We start from the raw sequence: 18,052 nt of genomic DNA, 5'->3' as shown, positions 1-18,052 counted from the left end.
TGGGTAGGACTCCTGTGTCCCTATGTCTGAAATCCTAGCTTTTTCTCAGAGCCAGCAAGAATTTGTAGGAGTTAGTTTGGTAACGGTGTTGTTTCTTCCCTTATGAAACAGAATTTAGACTTATTAAAAGATAAAGATGTATTTGCCACCGATGCCTTGATTGTTATGGTTAGACCCAGGCCTTGCTGGCAAGTCACTAGTAATAGCATCTGTTCGGAACTGATTGGGTGGATGGACCCGATAGAAATAAGCTGAGTCCTAGCTAATGTCTTCAAATAGCTGCAGTCGTAAAGTGGTCCACTTCCACACCCACTTAATGAAAGTTTAACTTTATATTATTTTGATCATAAAGTTAGCCCCTGAAATTCTTAGGCAATACGTTCTTCTAGCTTTACAATTGTTCTCTTTCTGGTGTTTAACCCAAGCACTAATACTAATCGCTGATCTGGGTCTTAATGCCCACTGTACTGAAGAAGAGGTGGAGGTGTTTCCAGAGTGAAGTATAGAGTTGAGATCACAGGGTGAAGTGCTTTTGGTGGTATCAATGCGAACTTGGGTTTGGATGGAGAGGCCTGATTTCAGGTGACTTGTTTAGAGCATCAGTGATATTCCTAGATTTCTTTCTGCTTGGGTCTATAGTAATGGCAAAAATCTGTTTGGGGAAGGTAGTTTTCTGTAAGCATGCTTTTGTTATCACGAGTAATAACTGTTGGAAGTAAAATATTTTGATGAAGGCTAACATATATATAACTATTCTTTAAAAAAATTCTGGTGTATGTGACTTTAATCCTGAAAGTAAAGGGTTGTCGCTTGTGCTGGCAAGTAGTCAGTGGTCAGAGTTTAAGGGTAGAACTCCGTCAAGGAGATTTGTCAACTAGCAAACCGTTGATCTTAGAAATGCAAGCTGTTTCAGCATATGTGAGATAAGCAACTGAGCCAGCAGAACTAGTGTAACCAGCTACTGACTGTTCCTTGGGGAACAAGGAACTAGCTAGGAAGAAGCAAGAAGTAGTTGGTAACTTTTTACCATTTCCACTCTGCACAGGGAAACCTGTTTTGGCCATTCCACCTGTGGTGCAAAGTACAAGAAGTTAGTTTGAATTGCCCTGGAGAGCCTTGCTTGAGATACCGTACTTGAACTACTCTGACTCATTTTGTTGCTGTTGTCTGAGACATCCTTGCCACAGAAGAGATGTCTGACCTTTACTTTATAAACAGTTGTTTATAAAGCTAAGTCACTGATTAATTCTGTTCTGCATTGTGCAACTTAAAGCAGGGGTAATAACAATTTTCCACTGAATTCATATGAATAGAATGAAGAGTGCAGATTGTGTTATCAGTTAGGAAACATCCTGGCAGGTTTACAGGCTCAGAGCCTGCAAAATGCAGACTTATTAATGTAAAAAGATGAATTGATGAATTATTGGTCTTGACTTTGGAATTCTTTCTTTTGTTTTTGTAGCATTTGTGTATTACTTTCTAGGAAGCTTCTAGGAAGCTTAAGCTTGTTTTCTTTGTGACTGGCGACTTGTTTTCTTGAATGGTCTTGCAATACTTTATATAATGTATTGTATCTCCTTCCCATTTAAAATCTTCTGAAGGAATTTGTAAGAGGATATAAATGCAAAATCTTCAGCCTTCAGTAATACTGAATAGGGTGCCATCTTTCCCAGCTTGTAGGCTCTTCAGTTTACTTAGTTAAATCACTTGGTTTAACTGTGTTCTGCCTGGTGAAGTGGGAAGAGTGCTGGTGGCTTTTCATAGAGCTGTCGTGGGGAAAATCTGGTCCCATAATTTGCAAAGCGATGTACAGTAACCTAGCTTGAACTTCTTCCACCTTTTGTTTACGGTTTAAAACCGTTTTCAAAAGATCTTTCAAAAGATGTCACTAAGATGTGTGCTTCTCCACTTCAAGGGCTTGCATTCTTATATGAGCTATAGTTACCTTACAGTAGTACCTGCAGGTATGCTTAACCTGTGATTACACACTTGTGTAGAAGTTAACTCTGTTTGGAGTGCGTGTGTTCTTAAAAGAAAGCAGGTGAAAGGAAGGGAGAAAAAATGCCTGATGCAAGTTAGAAGTCTTGCATGTTATAAGTTAAACTCTGCGCATAGCAGCTTTGCAGAGGTTGGAATTAGACCTAGAGGAGTTCATGCTCTGTTGTGATCAAGTAACATTAATTAGGCAGCAGGTGAAACAGTACAGCTGTGCTTAAACTGATCAACCTCACTGCTTGATGTATTGTACTCACAGGAGAAAGCATTCTCCCTATTCTAGTGGGAAATCGATATATTTATTTGGTTGTTTTATTTACCAGACTTTCTGAAAATGAGTCTTGAAATTGTGCAGTGAATTATGTGAGTTCTGTGAGTTTTAGTAATTAAGCATCTTAATTGTTACCATGAGAAAGTTTGTGACTAGCTGAATGCAGGTTTAACTTGCAAGCCCTAACCAGAGCACGTAATAGAAGGTATAAACTGGTGTTCCTTTTACTTTCTTTGCATCACTTCCCTCATCAGTCATTCAGCCTGATCTCTCTGTTGCCTCTTGTTACTTTGGTTCAACGCCACAAGAAGTGATGGGACAGGACAAGCTTGCAGACTGGGAGCAGGATGTGAAAGGGAGAGTAGGACAGGTTGTCTTGGTGGTAGTTCTAAGTATTTGCTATCTCTGTGTGTGGTCTTGTCTGACAGCATTTAAAAGTTTTATTTAGTCAAGTTTTCAGGCTGCCAGTTTACTACCTAAAAAGGCCCTTTTTTCCCCCTGCTTTCAGGCCTAAAGTGGCAGGTACAAATTGCAAAAAGGCAAAGATACAGCGTTGGCAAAGAACTAGTTAAGTGATATTTTCTCTGGATTGTCTGCCTGTCTCTTGGTTTATGTGAAGCTATCATGGTTATGTCTGTCTCCTGGCTTTTGCCAAATTCTCAGTTGTTTCTGTGAGATGACAGAAGAAATGAAGAGCCTATCAGTCACACTGAAGTTTTGCGGGTTTTTTTGCCTTGACTGATGAGTGTTTTGCCCCTAAATTTCAGATGCTGCCGTCTACCGCTTCCTTTCTCTCTCCCAGACAATGTTTTCTGAGGTACTGCAGCTTGCCTAAAGGTTCTGGATTGTGTACAGGAGCTAAAGTGAAGGCAAAACCCATGTATTTTATCTGTGTGAAATAGCCCCAGTTAATAAAGGACCCTGCCCATGAGTGGGCTTTGGAAGTTGGCAAGCGAATCTCATCAAAAGAAGCTTTAATGTGACTTTAAATGTGACTCTCCTCCATAGTTACCTGGTTTGGGATGTTTTCTGTGTAGGAAATGATTGTCTTTTGGGATCTCTGGTTATGAGTTCTTTCTTGGGAACTCTTTTTAGGCTTTGTAAATTAAAGTTGCCCTAGAAATGTAGAACAGTAGGATTTTTAAAGCCATCTTATATGACATAACGTTGGTTTCTTCAGTTTAAACAGGATTATATGTGACTTGTCTGTCACAAATGACTTGGCGTGTGTCCGTTTTTTTACAAAGGGTGACCTCGACACTGCAGGAGTTTCAGTAATTACAACTGCTTTGCCAGATTGGGTCCTGTGATCATTTTGAAGACTTTCTGGCACTTTGCCATTTCAAGCTTTTACAGATTTGCATGTAGTGGCAGTCATGGCTGGGGAAGCTATTTCATAATTGGATACTTTTCTTTGAAAATGTGGGTGGTCTGGTGGGATAAAAACACAGTAACCGTGCTGTTAGAGGTCTGAACAGAAGAGCTAGCTCACCAAAAAGAGTAAAATGTTTATTGCTGGCATTTCAAAAACCTGTCTTAAGCAATGAATCATAGAATCATAGAATAACCAGGTTGGAAGAGACCCACCGGATCATCGAGTCCAACCATTCAACCAACCTATCAAACACTAAACCATGCCCCTTAGCACCTCGTCCACCTGTGCCTTAAACACCTCCAGGGAAGGTGACTCAACCACCTCCCTGGGCAGCCTGTTCCAGTGCCCAATGACCCTTTCTGTGAAGAATTTTTTCCTAATGTCCAGCCTAAACCTCCCCTGGTGGAGCTTGAGGCCATTCCCTCTTGTCCTGTCTCCTGTCACTTGGGAGAAGAGGCCAGCTCCCTCCTCTCTACAACCTCCTTTCAGGTAGTTATAGAGAGCAATGAGGTCTCCCCTCAGCCTCCTCTTCTCTAGGCTAAACAACCCCAGCTCTAAACAACCCAGGCTAAACCTCTTCTCCAATGAACCCAAGTCCAGCAGTACCTTGAAGAAGTCTGTGCGTAGTTCTGAAAGTTGCAACACTTTGAATTTGAAATTTGCAGTTTGAAAAGGAATCTGGGTTTTCTGACATTGTCAGGTTGTTTCTCCTCGAGGGTCAAAGAAGTGCAGGTAAAACAAATGCTCATGTAGTTTCAGCACGGTTTGTTTGTTCAGTCTACAAGAAACAAAAGCTAATGAAGTCTGTTGATCTACTGTCTAATTGAAAGCATCCATTTCTAATTCTCGTCTTGCCCGATTTTCCTTTGCCAGTCAAATGAACGATGCAAATGTGGCAACCTTGTGCCTCTTGGTATTTATGCCCCAGGCCTGTAAACTTCTCTTTGTGACCAGATACCAGATTTTTTTGCTGTTGTCATTTAAGCTGTCATTTTCTGTTTGGAAACTTGCAGGTGATTTGCTTTGGCTCTTTTATAACAGAAACAAACATGCATATTTTTATGCTAGAAGCTGCAGTGACTTACAGTAGCAGTGGCCTTGCTGACAATTCAGTTAAGGAAAACTTGTCTACTGGTAGCACTTTTGTCGTGGTAAATAAGTATCAGTTTTGATATTACCGGTTTTGATTCACATGCTTGTCTTTCTGTAGTGTATTTTCTAATGTGAAGTGATCAGTGTATAATGTACCAGAAAGCTTTGACTCATCTGTAATGGTGGGCTAAAATTGGATTGCACAGCAGGGTGCCAGTCTGGTTGTGGGCCCCTCCCTGCAGCTGGTATGGCTCAGCAGCTTGTGGAGCAGCTGCTGAACTGCTCTTTATCCCCATGTATTAAAGAAAACCCACTTTGGTATCTTCTCAAGTGTGCTAACTTGTAATTTGTGGTGGTCCAGCATCTGATCTGCAGGCAGCTGAAGGCTCCATATAGCTGGGATGAGGGAATCCAAAAGTAACCAGGCTGTGTTTGTTAACTGGAGTCCTTGAGCTACGTTACCATACAGGATTAAATAAGGTGTCAACTGCTGCAGTCTGTACCACATGTGAGCATCTGTGTCTGTCTCCATGATGGCTTCCCCAGACTGTTCTTCCACCTGCTTGCTTGCGTCTCATAGAGTACTACTTCTTTAGACAGAAATAAAGATATTCTTAAACTGTCATCAAAACTCTGAAACTGTAATAAGACGTGGTAATGGGGCTTTTTATTTCAGCCGTGCCTCTCTTCTGTCCTTCAAGAAACGGTATTGAAGGACTCCCTGCGTCACTGAGGGAACAGTGTAAATTCCTGCAGAATGACTAGCCTGCAGCTCAACTCAAAGCTCGATGTTGAGTTATAACATTAGCCTTAACTGGATAAGCTGCCCAATCTGGCTTAGTGGTCTCACCATATGGGCTATGGGGGAAAAGCATGTTAATTCTGTACCATGAGTCTGCATTGCTGTGACTAGTGCAACACTCTGACAAGAAAAGAGGGGGTAACTCACTAAAATGGAGTTCCTATCTAGGAACTGCAACTATATAGGATAAAACATTCTGGTTTTAGAAGTCTCCATGTGTGAGTTGTTGCCTGACATAGAGGGTGCTGTCTCTTTGAGAATCATTTCTGTCACTGTTTTAGCAGGATTTTGGCCACCTGTGAGAGAACTGACAGCTTATTTCTTGCTTCCCTTGAGCTAAAAAATGTCTTTTGATCTGTGGGCTTAATGCAATCTGTAAGATGCCAGTTAGCATCACTACGACGGAATTTCACTTGCTGCAGCATTTGGTTTGGCTGTTTAATAAACTAAGTTATTATACCTGGGATTCTTACTTAAACTGGTTGGTATCTATGATTGCTAGAAAACACAATAACTCTTAAAGTGATAGTCTTTAAATGTTTTAGCCCTAAAGTTTGTAAGAAATGCACTCTACTCTTTGAGATGCAACCTAGTACAAAAATGAACACTTGTGTTCTAGTTCAAACTGCCCCTATTGAGCCTGATACCTGATTTTTGTTCCTGTCCTCCAAGGCAATAGTCTCCAAAGAGGAACAAACAAGGTATTTTACTGGGATATGGAAAGAAAATATATTTTGAACCAGTAATAAATATAATAGAAATTATAAAACAACATTTGTTTTGTCTTTACCATTTTTAAATTTCTCTCTTTCTGTATGTGTATAATCTACATAATAGCACAGTAGTGCCTGTATAAGAGTTACAAATATACAATACTGGGGGGACCTGCTCAAAAAATTTTTTTACTGATAGGGGTGTGCAGTCAAAAAAATTAGTAGGCTCCTGATCTACGACATTTGGGGCAATAGGAAACATATTTTGGCACTAGAGCCTTTCTAGGTTCAACATGGAGAACATGGTTAAGGTGTCAGAGCCTTGCATGCTGCTGCAGATCTCAAGGTGTATTAGTTTTATGATGCTGGCTCTGTGGTGATGTTTTCCCTGGCCATAACAGAGGCTGCCCTGCTAGTCTGTGAGTTTCCTGCATTATTTCCTAGGTGAGGTCTCAGTCATATTGATCTGTAACTACTTAGCCTCTTTGTCAGTTGGAGGTAGTCAGACTTTTTGTAAAAGAGTAAGAATGTGGTTTGGGTTAAGATAAAGTTGTTCTGTTTGGGCACTGACAGTGTCCTTCAGTGTTTATTAACAGAGTTCCCCTCCAAGGGGAAGACCTATGTCAAGAGGTATAGACCTATATCAAGTGTCTTACATACTATATCAAGAGATAGTATGTAAGACACTTGCTTAAGTTATTTAGGGGTTATACTGAAATGTTTATATTAATTGAAAACTTACCTTGAAAAAGAATGGCAAGGCTATTGTAGAAATTATTCATGAGATAGTGGCAGCCAGTCCTACTGGTTATAATACAACAGTGGTGCAACTCTGCCCTGAGTAAGTGAATCTTCCAACTCTTGTTTGAGCAGGTGAGTATAGTCTCACTTTATGGTGAAAACCATAAAGTAGAAGGACATGAATAATATTGTTTGATGTCTATACACTGGACTAAGATTTAAATAGTAAATCATATTGTTTTACCAGACAAATGAACAGCAATGTGTTCTCTTGCAGGTTTTGGAAGGAAGGATGTTGTAGAGCACTTGCTACAGACAGGAGCCAATGTTCATGCTCGTGATGATGGAGGCCTGATACCCCTTCACAACGCCTGCTCTTTTGGTCATGCTGAAGTGGTTAGTCTGTTGCTGTGTCAAGGAGCAGACCCAAATGCTAGAGACAATTGGAACTACACTCCTTTGCATGAAGCTGCTATCAAGGGGAAGATAGATGTGTGTATTGGTAAGTGTCTGTATCTTCTTGCACTGAAACTTTACCAGACAGATGGTTTATGCAGTTATAATTATGTGCTGGACTTGAAATGAAGAATATCAGTTGTTTGTAAAAATTAACTTCTTTTAAACTATCAGGTAGGTATAGTGATTTGAGACCGACTTTTTATGGTATGTAATACAGTCTTTGTTGAACGTGCATCTGAAAAACAAACCTGGGGAGATTGAGTGAAGTTTCCATATCTGTTAAATTACATTAGTCAGAATCTGAATATGGAAGTTTGTCCTTTTTGATTGCTGTCGGGAAAACTAGCTTTACTAGGTGAAGTCCTTGCTTTTTGGGCTACTCTAGAGGTTGTCATAGTGGTTAGGAAGATGGTTAACCTTTCATTCTACATAGTACAGGGAAATCTCTCATCAGTCCTTTGGAGCTTTCAGATAGAAGTTATAGGACACCATTGTTGGCAGCAGTTATATGTCTTCAGTGTGTGTGTGCTGTAGCCTGGAGCCAAAGCAATTTCAAGTAAAATTGAACACTTCAATCATTTTAAATGTATCTGGAACATATAAAGAGCTTTACAGTCAGCATGTCTTTAACTTTTATGATTTTTATCGGTGTAGTTACTATCACTTTTTTCTAAATGGGAACTTCTAGTTTTATTTTTATTTTTTACACTTCAATCAGTTCCTTGAACTTATTTATGAGTTTTGGTTCTCCTCGCATCTACTGATTTGAATAAAGTGACCTGCTCAACATTGTGGTTTTTAACCAGTCATGGAAAGGAAGACTTGGAATTTAGGTACTGTGATTCAGATTATGAACATAAGATTTGTTCTACGTGTTATCCAGATAATGACATAATTTTCAGAAGTTTGTTTGCTTAAAGACTTATTATGTAATGTTCTTGCAGAGAAAGCTGCAAAACTTAAAGGACAAGACCTTGCATTAACTTTATTGGAATATTTGTGTCATTACTTAAAAAAACCCACCACGAATTGAGGGAAGGAAATTTGGGGAAACACCAAAATACAATTTCTTTTAGTGTATTTCTTCTTTTTACAAGGGACGTGTTAGACTTATTTTTATCTCTGTGGAGTTAAAACATGGAGACTATTCTACGGAGGTTAGTGAACACTGTTGATTGTGCAGCAATACTGTGGGAAGAGATCCATTTATATAGTAGATCCCAGTAACCGTGTTTTGTGACAAAGGTGAATGGAAAAGTAAGCTTAATTCCGGTCAGTAACTGGAGTATTGTATGTGACTCAAAAGGAAGTTATTGCTTCTTGCTGGAGTCTGCCTGGCTTTGGGAACTGCTGACTAAACATGCCAGTTAAATGGGAGAGGGTTGCTAGCAAGAGGTTCTTTTACACCTCAGGAGGAGGACGGGGTCTGTTTGATTTGGAAAAGATTTGTCTTAGTCTTTTAAAACTGTGTTATAAAGCAGGAGAGGGTGCAGCAGCAGCACACCTTTCCATTTGTAGGTGATAGGATGTAAGACGGTTACAACAGAAGATTTTAGGATTTGGGAGGGCAGAATAGGTAGTACAACTTTGGATGGTTTGTCTAAAGGCTCTGGTGTTCATCAGAGGAGACTGGGCAGGTCAGAGTGAGGTGGCAGGTGTGCATCAAGTTTGATGTACAATACTGGCAGTGATTTGAGATTATTTAGATCTAACTTCCATAACTGATGATAGCTTTAAAGCTGTGCTCTAATTCAACAAGAAGTTTTGGGCTTGGTGAAAAGTACAGAATCAGATTTATGACTTGTGTTACACAGGACTTTATTCTGTGTTCCATGCACAGATTAGATCTGTGACTCTGAAAGTTAGGATGGTATACATGGATCATCTGCTTAGTCTATAAAGTATTAAGCACGTGGTACTGGTCAAATTCAGAAGCTCTTCTGCTGTAGTTACGGGTTTCTTCGGAAGCACTGAGCAGGACTGCAGGACTAGATGCAGTTCACCTTAGAAAGCTGCTTGCAGGCAGATTGGAGGATGGTGATTTTTTTTTTAATTTTGTTTTCAACAAGCAACTGTGATGCAGTTGTGCTCAGTTTAGTTATGAACTTGATGCAGTTATTTGATGTGTCAGCATGGGAGTTATTACTGAAGGCAGCGTCACCAGTCACTAGATTTAATATATACTGTTGTATGATGTTTCTCTGAGATTAAGTTGATTCCATAAAACTGCTAAGACACGAGCACAGAAAGAAGTCTATTCTTGTTTGTTTTGAGTTTGTTTGCATTTTATGTCTAGTGGGCAAGCATATTTTGCTGTCTTTGGCAAGTTCCTGTTTCTTTTAAATGGTTTTTATATAAAATTGTTACATTAAGGTCTTCAGCCTTTATCTGAAAGTCTTCAGAAGGAACACATACACCTGGATAATGGAATGGTGATTGCTTAGGTTTGCACAAATTCTGACTAGGAATACTTCAATACTTTCTGGAATAAATTGCACAGTAGTGCTGTTTACACCTTAAGCATAGACTGCTACAGCAGATGTAATGGAAGAAAATGGCCTGTAAAAAAAAAAAAAATCCCATCCTTAGTGTACCTTTTTAAACAAGCATGGCATGCTTTTTATAAAGCATTAACTGAATAACAGTCTGAATAAATTCTGGCATAACCTAGAATTTATTTCTGAACTTGGGTATTTGTCTGAAAAGCAACAGACTGTAGGAATTAGTCATCTAGCATTGTTTTTTGCTACCTATTCTTGGCATCTTCTTCCAAATGATGAAATGGGAGAGAATTTTCCATTTTATCTTCTCTGCTTCCATTCTTCTTTGCCACCCCAATCTGTATCTTTTCTTTATCACATCTAGCACAGAACACTCTTCTTTTGGCCGCTTTACAGGTCAAAAAGGGACAAAGTGGTAATTGAACAAAGTGCAGAGATGCAGCACATTCATGAATAATTTTTCGGAGGAAAACTCAAAGCACTGAAGCAGAGTGGGAAGACCAGCAAAAGCTAGGTGGTGATTGCACTGCAGCTATAAAATGCTCATGTATAACACCAGCCTTGGAACAGAGTGCGCATATTTACTCTAAAAGTACCATGAATGCTCAACTGTACAAACCCTGCCACTGGAGGCTTATGTGAAAATAAGATGTGTACAAGAACTGATGAAAACTCACCAGACTATGCACAAACTTCTATTCCAGGAAGCTGAAAACCAGCACGACTGATACGATTTCTTGTGCTTCTGTTTTACTTGTTGCATATTAGTCGTAGCAACTTAAAGGGGAGACAATGCAAATGTGCTGAGTTGGGAAGGATTACCAACTGTGGCTCTCTTAGATGGAATTTACTTCGGTGTCCTGGGTCTGGAAGTGTAGGAGATCTTGCAGGATGATAAACAGTCCGTGACTGGTTTGCTGACCCTTTCTTATATTTAGTCACTTCAGATTTGTTTAGTTGCTAAGTAATTGAATCCGTTTGAAAGTGTTGTTTGCTATAAGCATCTAATCAATATTTGAACTAAATGTATTGATGCATTAAAACCAATTGTTAGGTAGGGTTTTCTGGTATTTATGGGTTCTAGGATTACTTTATTTGTCAAGAAGATGCATTTTCAATATTCGTGGACTTCTTCTAGAGATAAGGAAAAATATTTGTTCCCCAGTATTGCATTTGCTTATGGAATAATGAATGAATTAATAGTGAACTCTGCAAAGTGTGTTTGGAAGGATACTGAGAAGTCAGGATAGCAAGTGTTCAGCGCTTCAGGCTGGAGAGAAGGGATGATATGTTTCTTCATCTGAAAGTCTACACTACTGTCAGACCAAAGGTCCATGTAGCTCACTTTTCTCTAGCAATGGTATGTAGCAGATGCTCAGAGACTATGAATGGCTTGAGCGTATCCTGCTTTCCCATGGCAATCAGCAATTTAGGAACTTGATAAAGTAGGGCTACATCTGGACTATGTTGCATAGCCATTAGGATACAGAAATCTTGGAAGATAGAGGTAATCACATAAATGCTGCCATGCTCTTGGCTTTGTTCAGTGGCAAGAGAATTTTACAATTTAATAGCCTTGCAGGAAGAAGACAACCCTTCCTTTTCTTTAAAATGTTATTCTTGATGACTTTCATTGTAAGCCATTCAGAACTTTGGTGAAAAATAATGAGCAGTAATTTTTATTTGGATTTTGCATATCCTTCATGATTTTATAGGTGTTTATATTTTCTTCCCTTATATGTGTCTCTTCCAAGCTTTTTGTGTCCAATCCCCTCTGTCCCTCCCCCCATTTTTTTTTTTTAAGGATGAGAGGTTGGTGTGGGGTTTCAGACATCAAGACTGGGTGCAGTAGATTTATTAATGCTCGTTTCTGCTTTGATTTCCTGATTGCTGAGCATGGAAAGGGAATAGCTCCAATGTATTCCCTTAGTGGTAACAGCTCCTTTAAAAGTGTGTGTTTGTGCACACACAGTTTTTTTTTTCCTTAAGAAAACTAGACTAAAATAACCTTATGGAAGATGTACTTGTGTGGTCTGTCCTGGCTGGCTTTGCCCTCTACTGTGCTTCTGCAGAGGCTGGAGTTGTTCCTGCAGAGACTTGTTTTTTTCCAGGTGGATCTCCAGGTAAGTGTTGTGAAAGCTATAGGACACCTAGCCTTAAAACTGATTTCACACATCATACACCCCCCTAGTTCTTAAGGGTGTTCTTGACAAACGTGCAGGCCATGAGCATATTCTATGGTCATGCCATTATTTATGGATCTGAACATGAAGTAAATAATTCTGGCTACTGAAAAGCTTCCTTCAGCACTGTACAAAACTGTAAAGGTTTTTAAAAATTACTTATAGTCCATGCAGTGCTAAGGATCCGTCAGGAGTTACTTAATATGATGCTAGTCTGCTGTTTTCACGGGCTTCCTCTGTGCTACTTATAAATTTTCTTGCAAAGATCCTGTGGCACGATGAATTCACTGTCCCAGTGCTGTGAAGCAATCTCTAATGGTAGCATCACGGTGCATTTGTGTCCTGTTTTGACCAGAGGACTTCTGTAGAAGTTTATTTTTTCTGTTACCCTTTTTGCACTTGAAAGAACTAAAACTTTTTTAAGGTAGTAGGTTTTCCAACCTACAGGTCCTGCTCTTAGTATAGGGATCACTGTTCATAGAACCATGGGATGAATCATAGAATGCTTTGGGTTGGAGGGGATCTTTACAGGTCATCTAGTCCATCCCCCTGCAGGAGCAGGTTGATATTTAACTAGATCAGGTTATTTAGATACCTCTTTGTTAACATGTCAAAACATTGTTCACCCTGCTGTGCTTCCTCAAGACTGGAGAAGGAGAGGAATTCATTAGCTATTACCTTCAGCCTAAGGATATATATTGGCAGAAATAATGTGGAGGGAAGAAGAAGGCATGTACAACAAGCAGTAAAGTTATTACAATTTATGATATTTTTATCCCTTGAGATTTTTCAGTGCTCAAAGCATTTTGCCTTCCAAGCAGAGGAAGTTACAGCTGTGTCTGATTTTACTCCCTGGGAAATTTTAAAAAAAGTAAAAATCATCATAGGAAGTGCTGTCAAAGAGCAGAATTGTGCAGTAGCCCCAGTTCTTTTTGAGAGTGGGATAGGCCAAGGTGAGGGGAGAAGCTTTAGCATCTTAACTGAAAAACGATTACAGTGACTATAGATTTAGCTGCTAGATTGACAAAAGCCTGTAAGAAGACTTGTAACTTCTTATTAAGTATTAGAGGGGGATCTTGGTAACAGAGGTCCATTGGGAGCTGGTTATGCACACTTTTTGTTGGAGAGGTGTACTAAATTCTCTCTTGGAGACCAGGTGTACTAGAAGGAAGCTTAGATTCAAAGAGGCATCCCAGGAATCTGGTATTGTAAAAGAATCGGAAAATGCTCTCAAGTGAGTATTTCCAGATACTTTGTGTAAACTGTTTAAGTATTGCTGCTGTTTGGTATAAACAAGAAGATTCTTGAATATTGCTTTGACTTTTGAACTCCAGAGTTGGAGCTCTGCTGTTACTGACTACTCATAGCATGCAACGAGAAAACAGTGACTTGTATTTGAACTTTTTTAAGCTGCAGGACTGTCTGAAGTAGTTAAGGCTGTTCTCGTGTACCAGAAACATGAGATTTGTTCCATTGGAAGGACATGAATTAATCCCTACTGTGGGAGAGCCATTCTGTCTGTTGGTTACTGTTTGCATTGGCACACAGAGCAAAGGTGTCTTGTGATTTGATGTGCTTAAGGCCAAGCACCCCTGGTTAAGTTAGCATCTACCTATTATCTGTCGAGGTATGCAAGATACAAATCCTCCCTATTCTTAATAGTATTTATTACTCAGATGCTTATCCAAGTCGAATCTGTTGTTGTGGAAGCAGACTCAAGAGACTATTCTGAATATGAATAAATATGAGTATTATGAATTCTTTTGATCTGCTTCAGCTCTGTGAGTGATAGCACGTGTGTGGAACCCTACTTTTTTGAATAGTAAATGGTTTTAAATCTGTGCATACACAGTGGCTCAAAGACCTAATACGCTTAAGTCTACTCATACTGTTTCTTCATAGGGTCTTTTTCAAATGGAGCTTGCAGGATAGCAATCATAGGATAAAAATTCCCATGTTTTAGATTAGGGGAAAGAATGCTTTTACTTTCACACTGGAGTTCTTGTTCATGATATTAAACAGTTTCATGTCCCCTTACCACTTCATTAAGCTATGTCTACTTCTAAACATTAATATTCATCACATATATGAGAGCTTTTTGGGCTGAATCTTGGTACAGTTCCCACTGCACGGGTCTGTAGTTCAGGCTTCCCCTATTGAAAGGGACCTAAGAATAAGGCCTCCTTCTTTGTGAGCTGTTGGGGGTGGAGGAGCTAATGACTGAAATGATACATTGGTAATTTGAAGGCATTGTAATGCTGTTGTTATAGTAACAATGGACTGCAGTGTGAGGCCTTTGTCAAAAGTGACTGCAGAAAATAGTTTAGGAAGCTCTATCGTGGCATATCCAACTGCAGTGCTCCCTGGTGGACTTTGGTAGCCCGACAGGAGGGAAGTAGGTTATCAGCTCCTGTACGTGAAGGATACCTCCTCAGGATGTGACATCTATGTGCAGGTGGGTCTGTTAATGTAGTGCGGTCTACAGGAGTTACTGTTACAGGAAAGGCTGCCAAAATGAGATGATGTTGTTTGCTGTAAAGGCTCCAGAGAGTCCTTTCTGCTGGCCTTTTGCATCTGTGCATGTGTAGCTGTGATAAATGCTTTATGAAGAAAACCTTTGAGCAGTCTCAGTCACCCGTCTGTGCCTGACAAAGCTCTTGGAGTGCCATGAACCTTGAAATGAGTGGATCATTGATGCAGGGTTCAAGTGCCCTACCACAACATTTTCATGAGGGGACCAAGCAATGAGCTGGATTAGTCCTGAGGTTAAATCCTCTTCAGAAACAAAATCAGTAATAAGCTTGATAGCAGAGAAGATGATGCTGTGTACAAATCAGGTGGAAATGAGCCTTATTTAAACTAGATGTGAAGGGGGAGGGGGTTGAGCCCAGGCTAGACAGGAATGAGCCTGGATGTGGGGAATTAGTGATTGGGAGAGGGTGCCCGGGCGAGGACCACCAGTACCTCACCGCACAAAAAGTGGGGGAGAACACACCTCGGGGTGTTAAGGGAGATGCAGGCACTCTGGTGTCAACTACTCCAGTTACCAGGCAGTTGGGAACGAGCCCTGTTCCCTCTAGGAGGGCTGAAGGCTCGGCAGCTCAGCTGAAGTGCATTTACACCAATGCACGCAGCATGGGGAATAAGAAGGAAGAGCTGGAAGCTGTTGTAGGGCAAGGGGCCTATGATGTCGTTGCCATCACGGAAACGTGGTGGGACGACTCATATAACTGGAGTACGGCTATGGTGGGGTATAAGCTTTTCAGGCGGGACAGGAAGGGTAGGAGAGGAGGTGGGGTAGCCCTCTTTGTAAGGGAGGACTTGGACATCACTGAGATGGATTGTGGAGATGAGGAGGTTGAGTGCCTGTGGGTCAAAATCAGAAGGTAGATTTTGTGATGGGAGTCTGTTACAGACCACCCAACCAAGGAGAAGCAGCTGATGAGCTCTTCTATAAACAGCTGCGGTCAATCTCTAGATCAATGCCTCTCATTCTGGTGGGAGACTTCAATCTGCCTGATATCTGCTGGGTGTACAACACAGCAGAAAGGAAGCAGTCTAGGAGGTTCCTGGAGTGCGTGGGAGACAACTTCCTTGCACAGTTGGTGAATGAACCAACCAGGGAAGGTGCCCTCCTGGACCTCCTGTTGGTGAACAGAGAAGGCCTTGTAGGGGATGTGGCGGTAGGTGGACGCCTAGGACTAAGCGACCATGAGATTATAAAATTTTCTGTTCTAGGTGAAGTGAAGAGGGTGGTTAGCAAGACGGTAACATTAAATTTCCAGAGGGCAGACTTTGATCTCTTCATCAGGCTGGTTGGTGAAGTCTCATGGGAGACAGTACTCAAGGGCAAGGGAGCCCAGGAGGGCTGGGAGCTCTTCAAAGGGGTGGTCCTAGCAGCTCAGGAGAAAGCCATCCCCGTGGTCCGGAAAAAAAGCCGGCAGGGGAGAAAGCCAGCTTGGTTGAATAGAGAGATCTTGAGGGATATCAAGAAGAAGAGAAATGTTTATGGCCTCTGGAAGAAGGGACAGGTCTCTTGGGTGGACTACAGGAGGGAAGTGAGATTGTGTAGAGAAAAAATCAGAAGGGCTAAGGCTCAGCTAGAAATTGGATTGGCCAAGTCAGTGAAAGATAACAAAAAATCTTTCTACAAATATATAAATAATAAAAGGCGGACTAGGGAGACCATACAGTCCCTACTGGACACAGAAGGAACAACAGTAACAGGGGATGAGGAAAAGGCTGAGGTACTTAATGCCTTCTTTGCCTCAGTCTTTAGTCGTAAGGAGGGTCGTTCCGTCTGTGTACAAACCCAGGAGCTAGAGGAGCATAATGAGGCTCCCATGATCCAAGAGGAGGTGGTCAGAGCCTTGCTAGCCCAACTAGACACTCACAAGTCTATGGGGCCGGACGGGATTCACCCTAGGGTACTGAAGGAGCTGGCGGATGTGCTGGCCAAACCCCTTTCCATCATCTTCCAACAGTCCTGGAAGACTGGGGAAGTCCCACTGGACTGGAGGCTGGCTGATGTTGTGCCCATCTACAAGAAGGGTTGCAGGGAGGACCCAGGAAACTACAGGCCTGTCAGTCTGACCTCAGTGCCAGGGAAAGTCATGGAGCAGGTGATCTTGAGTGCTATCATGAAGCACATGCAAGAGAACCAGGTGATCAGGCCCAGTCAACATGGGTTCACAAAAGGCAGGTCTTGCCAGATTAACCTGATCGCCTTCTATGACAAAGTGACCCGGCTACTGGATGAGGGAAAGGCTGTGGATGTGGTCTTCCTGGACTTCAGCAAAGCCTTTGACACAGTTTCTCACAGCGTTCTGCTTGAGAAACTGTCAGCCTCTGGCCTGGACAGGCGCACACTCTCCTGGGTGGAAAACTGGTTGGATGGCCGGGCCCAGAGAGTGGTGGTAAATGGTGTGAAATCCAGCTGGAGGCCAGTGACAAGTGGGGTTCCCCAGGGCTCAGTGCTGGGTCCAGCCCTGTTCAATGTCTTCATCAATGATCTGGATGAAGGCATCGAGTGCACCCTTAGCAAGTTTGCGGACGACACTAAGCTGGGTGGAAGTGTCGATCTGCTGGAGGGTCGGGAGGCTCTGCAAAGGGATCTGAACAGGCTGGACCGCTGGGCAGAGTCCAATGGCATGAGGTTTAACAAGGCCAAATGCCGGGTCCTGCACTTGGGGCACAACAACCCTATGCAGTGCTACAGACTAGGAGAAGTCTGTCTAGAAAGCTGCCTGGAGGAGAGGGACCTGGGGGTGTTGGTTGACAGCCAACTGAACATGAGCCAGCAGTGTGCCCAGGTGGCCAAGAAGGCCAATGGCATCTTGGCTTGGATCAGAAACGGCGTGACCAGCAGGTCCAGGGAGGTTATCCTCCCTCTGTACTCGGCACTGGTGAGACCGCTCCTCGAATACTGTGTTCAGTTCTGGGCCCCTCACCACAAGAAGGATGTTGAGGCTCTGGAGAGAGTCCAGAGAAGAGCAACAAAGCTGGTGAAAGGGCTGGAGAACAGGCCTTATGAGGAGCGGCTGAGAGAGCTGGGGTTGTTTAGCCTGGAGAAGAGGAGGCTGAGGGGTGACCTCATTGCTCTCTACAACTACCTGAAAGGAGGTTGTAGAGAGGAGGGAGCTGGCCTCTTCTCCCAAGTGACAGGGGACAGGACAAGAGGGAATGGCCTCAAGCTCCGCCAGGGGAGGTTTAGGCTAGACGTTAGGAAAAAATTTTTCACAGAAAGGGTCATTGGGCACTGGAACAGGCTGCCCAGGGAGGTGGTTGAGTCACCTTCCCTGGAGGTGTTTAAGGCACGGGTGGACGAGGTGCTGAGGGATATGGTTTAGTGTTTGGTAGGAACGGTTGGACTCGGTGATCCGGTGGGTCTCTTCCAACCTGGTTATTCTGTGATTCTGTG

The 18,052-nt window shown here is 42.0% G+C and overlaps 1 protein-coding gene across 1 annotated transcript in view; it reads left to right on the top strand.

The window, feature by feature from the left end:
• The window catches only part of TNKS (tankyrase), a 142,547-nt gene that overhangs the window by 4,491 nt on the left and 120,004 nt on the right, over positions 1 to 18,052 (top strand). The window contains exon 2 of the mRNA XM_069855690.1: positions 7,267 to 7,491. Coding sequence (XP_069711791.1) covers positions 7,267 to 7,491 — 225 coding nt within the window. The remainder of the gene's footprint in view (positions 1 to 7,266; positions 7,492 to 18,052) is intronic.

The sequence above is a fragment of the Phaenicophaeus curvirostris genome, chromosome 4 (genome assembly GCF_032191515.1).
Source record: "Phaenicophaeus curvirostris isolate KB17595 chromosome 4, BPBGC_Pcur_1.0, whole genome shotgun sequence".
Lineage (NCBI taxonomy): Eukaryota > Metazoa > Chordata > Aves > Cuculiformes > Cuculidae > Phaenicophaeus > Phaenicophaeus curvirostris.
Note: the sequence above shows the minus strand (reverse complement) of the source record. Positions and strands in the feature narration are given on the sequence as shown.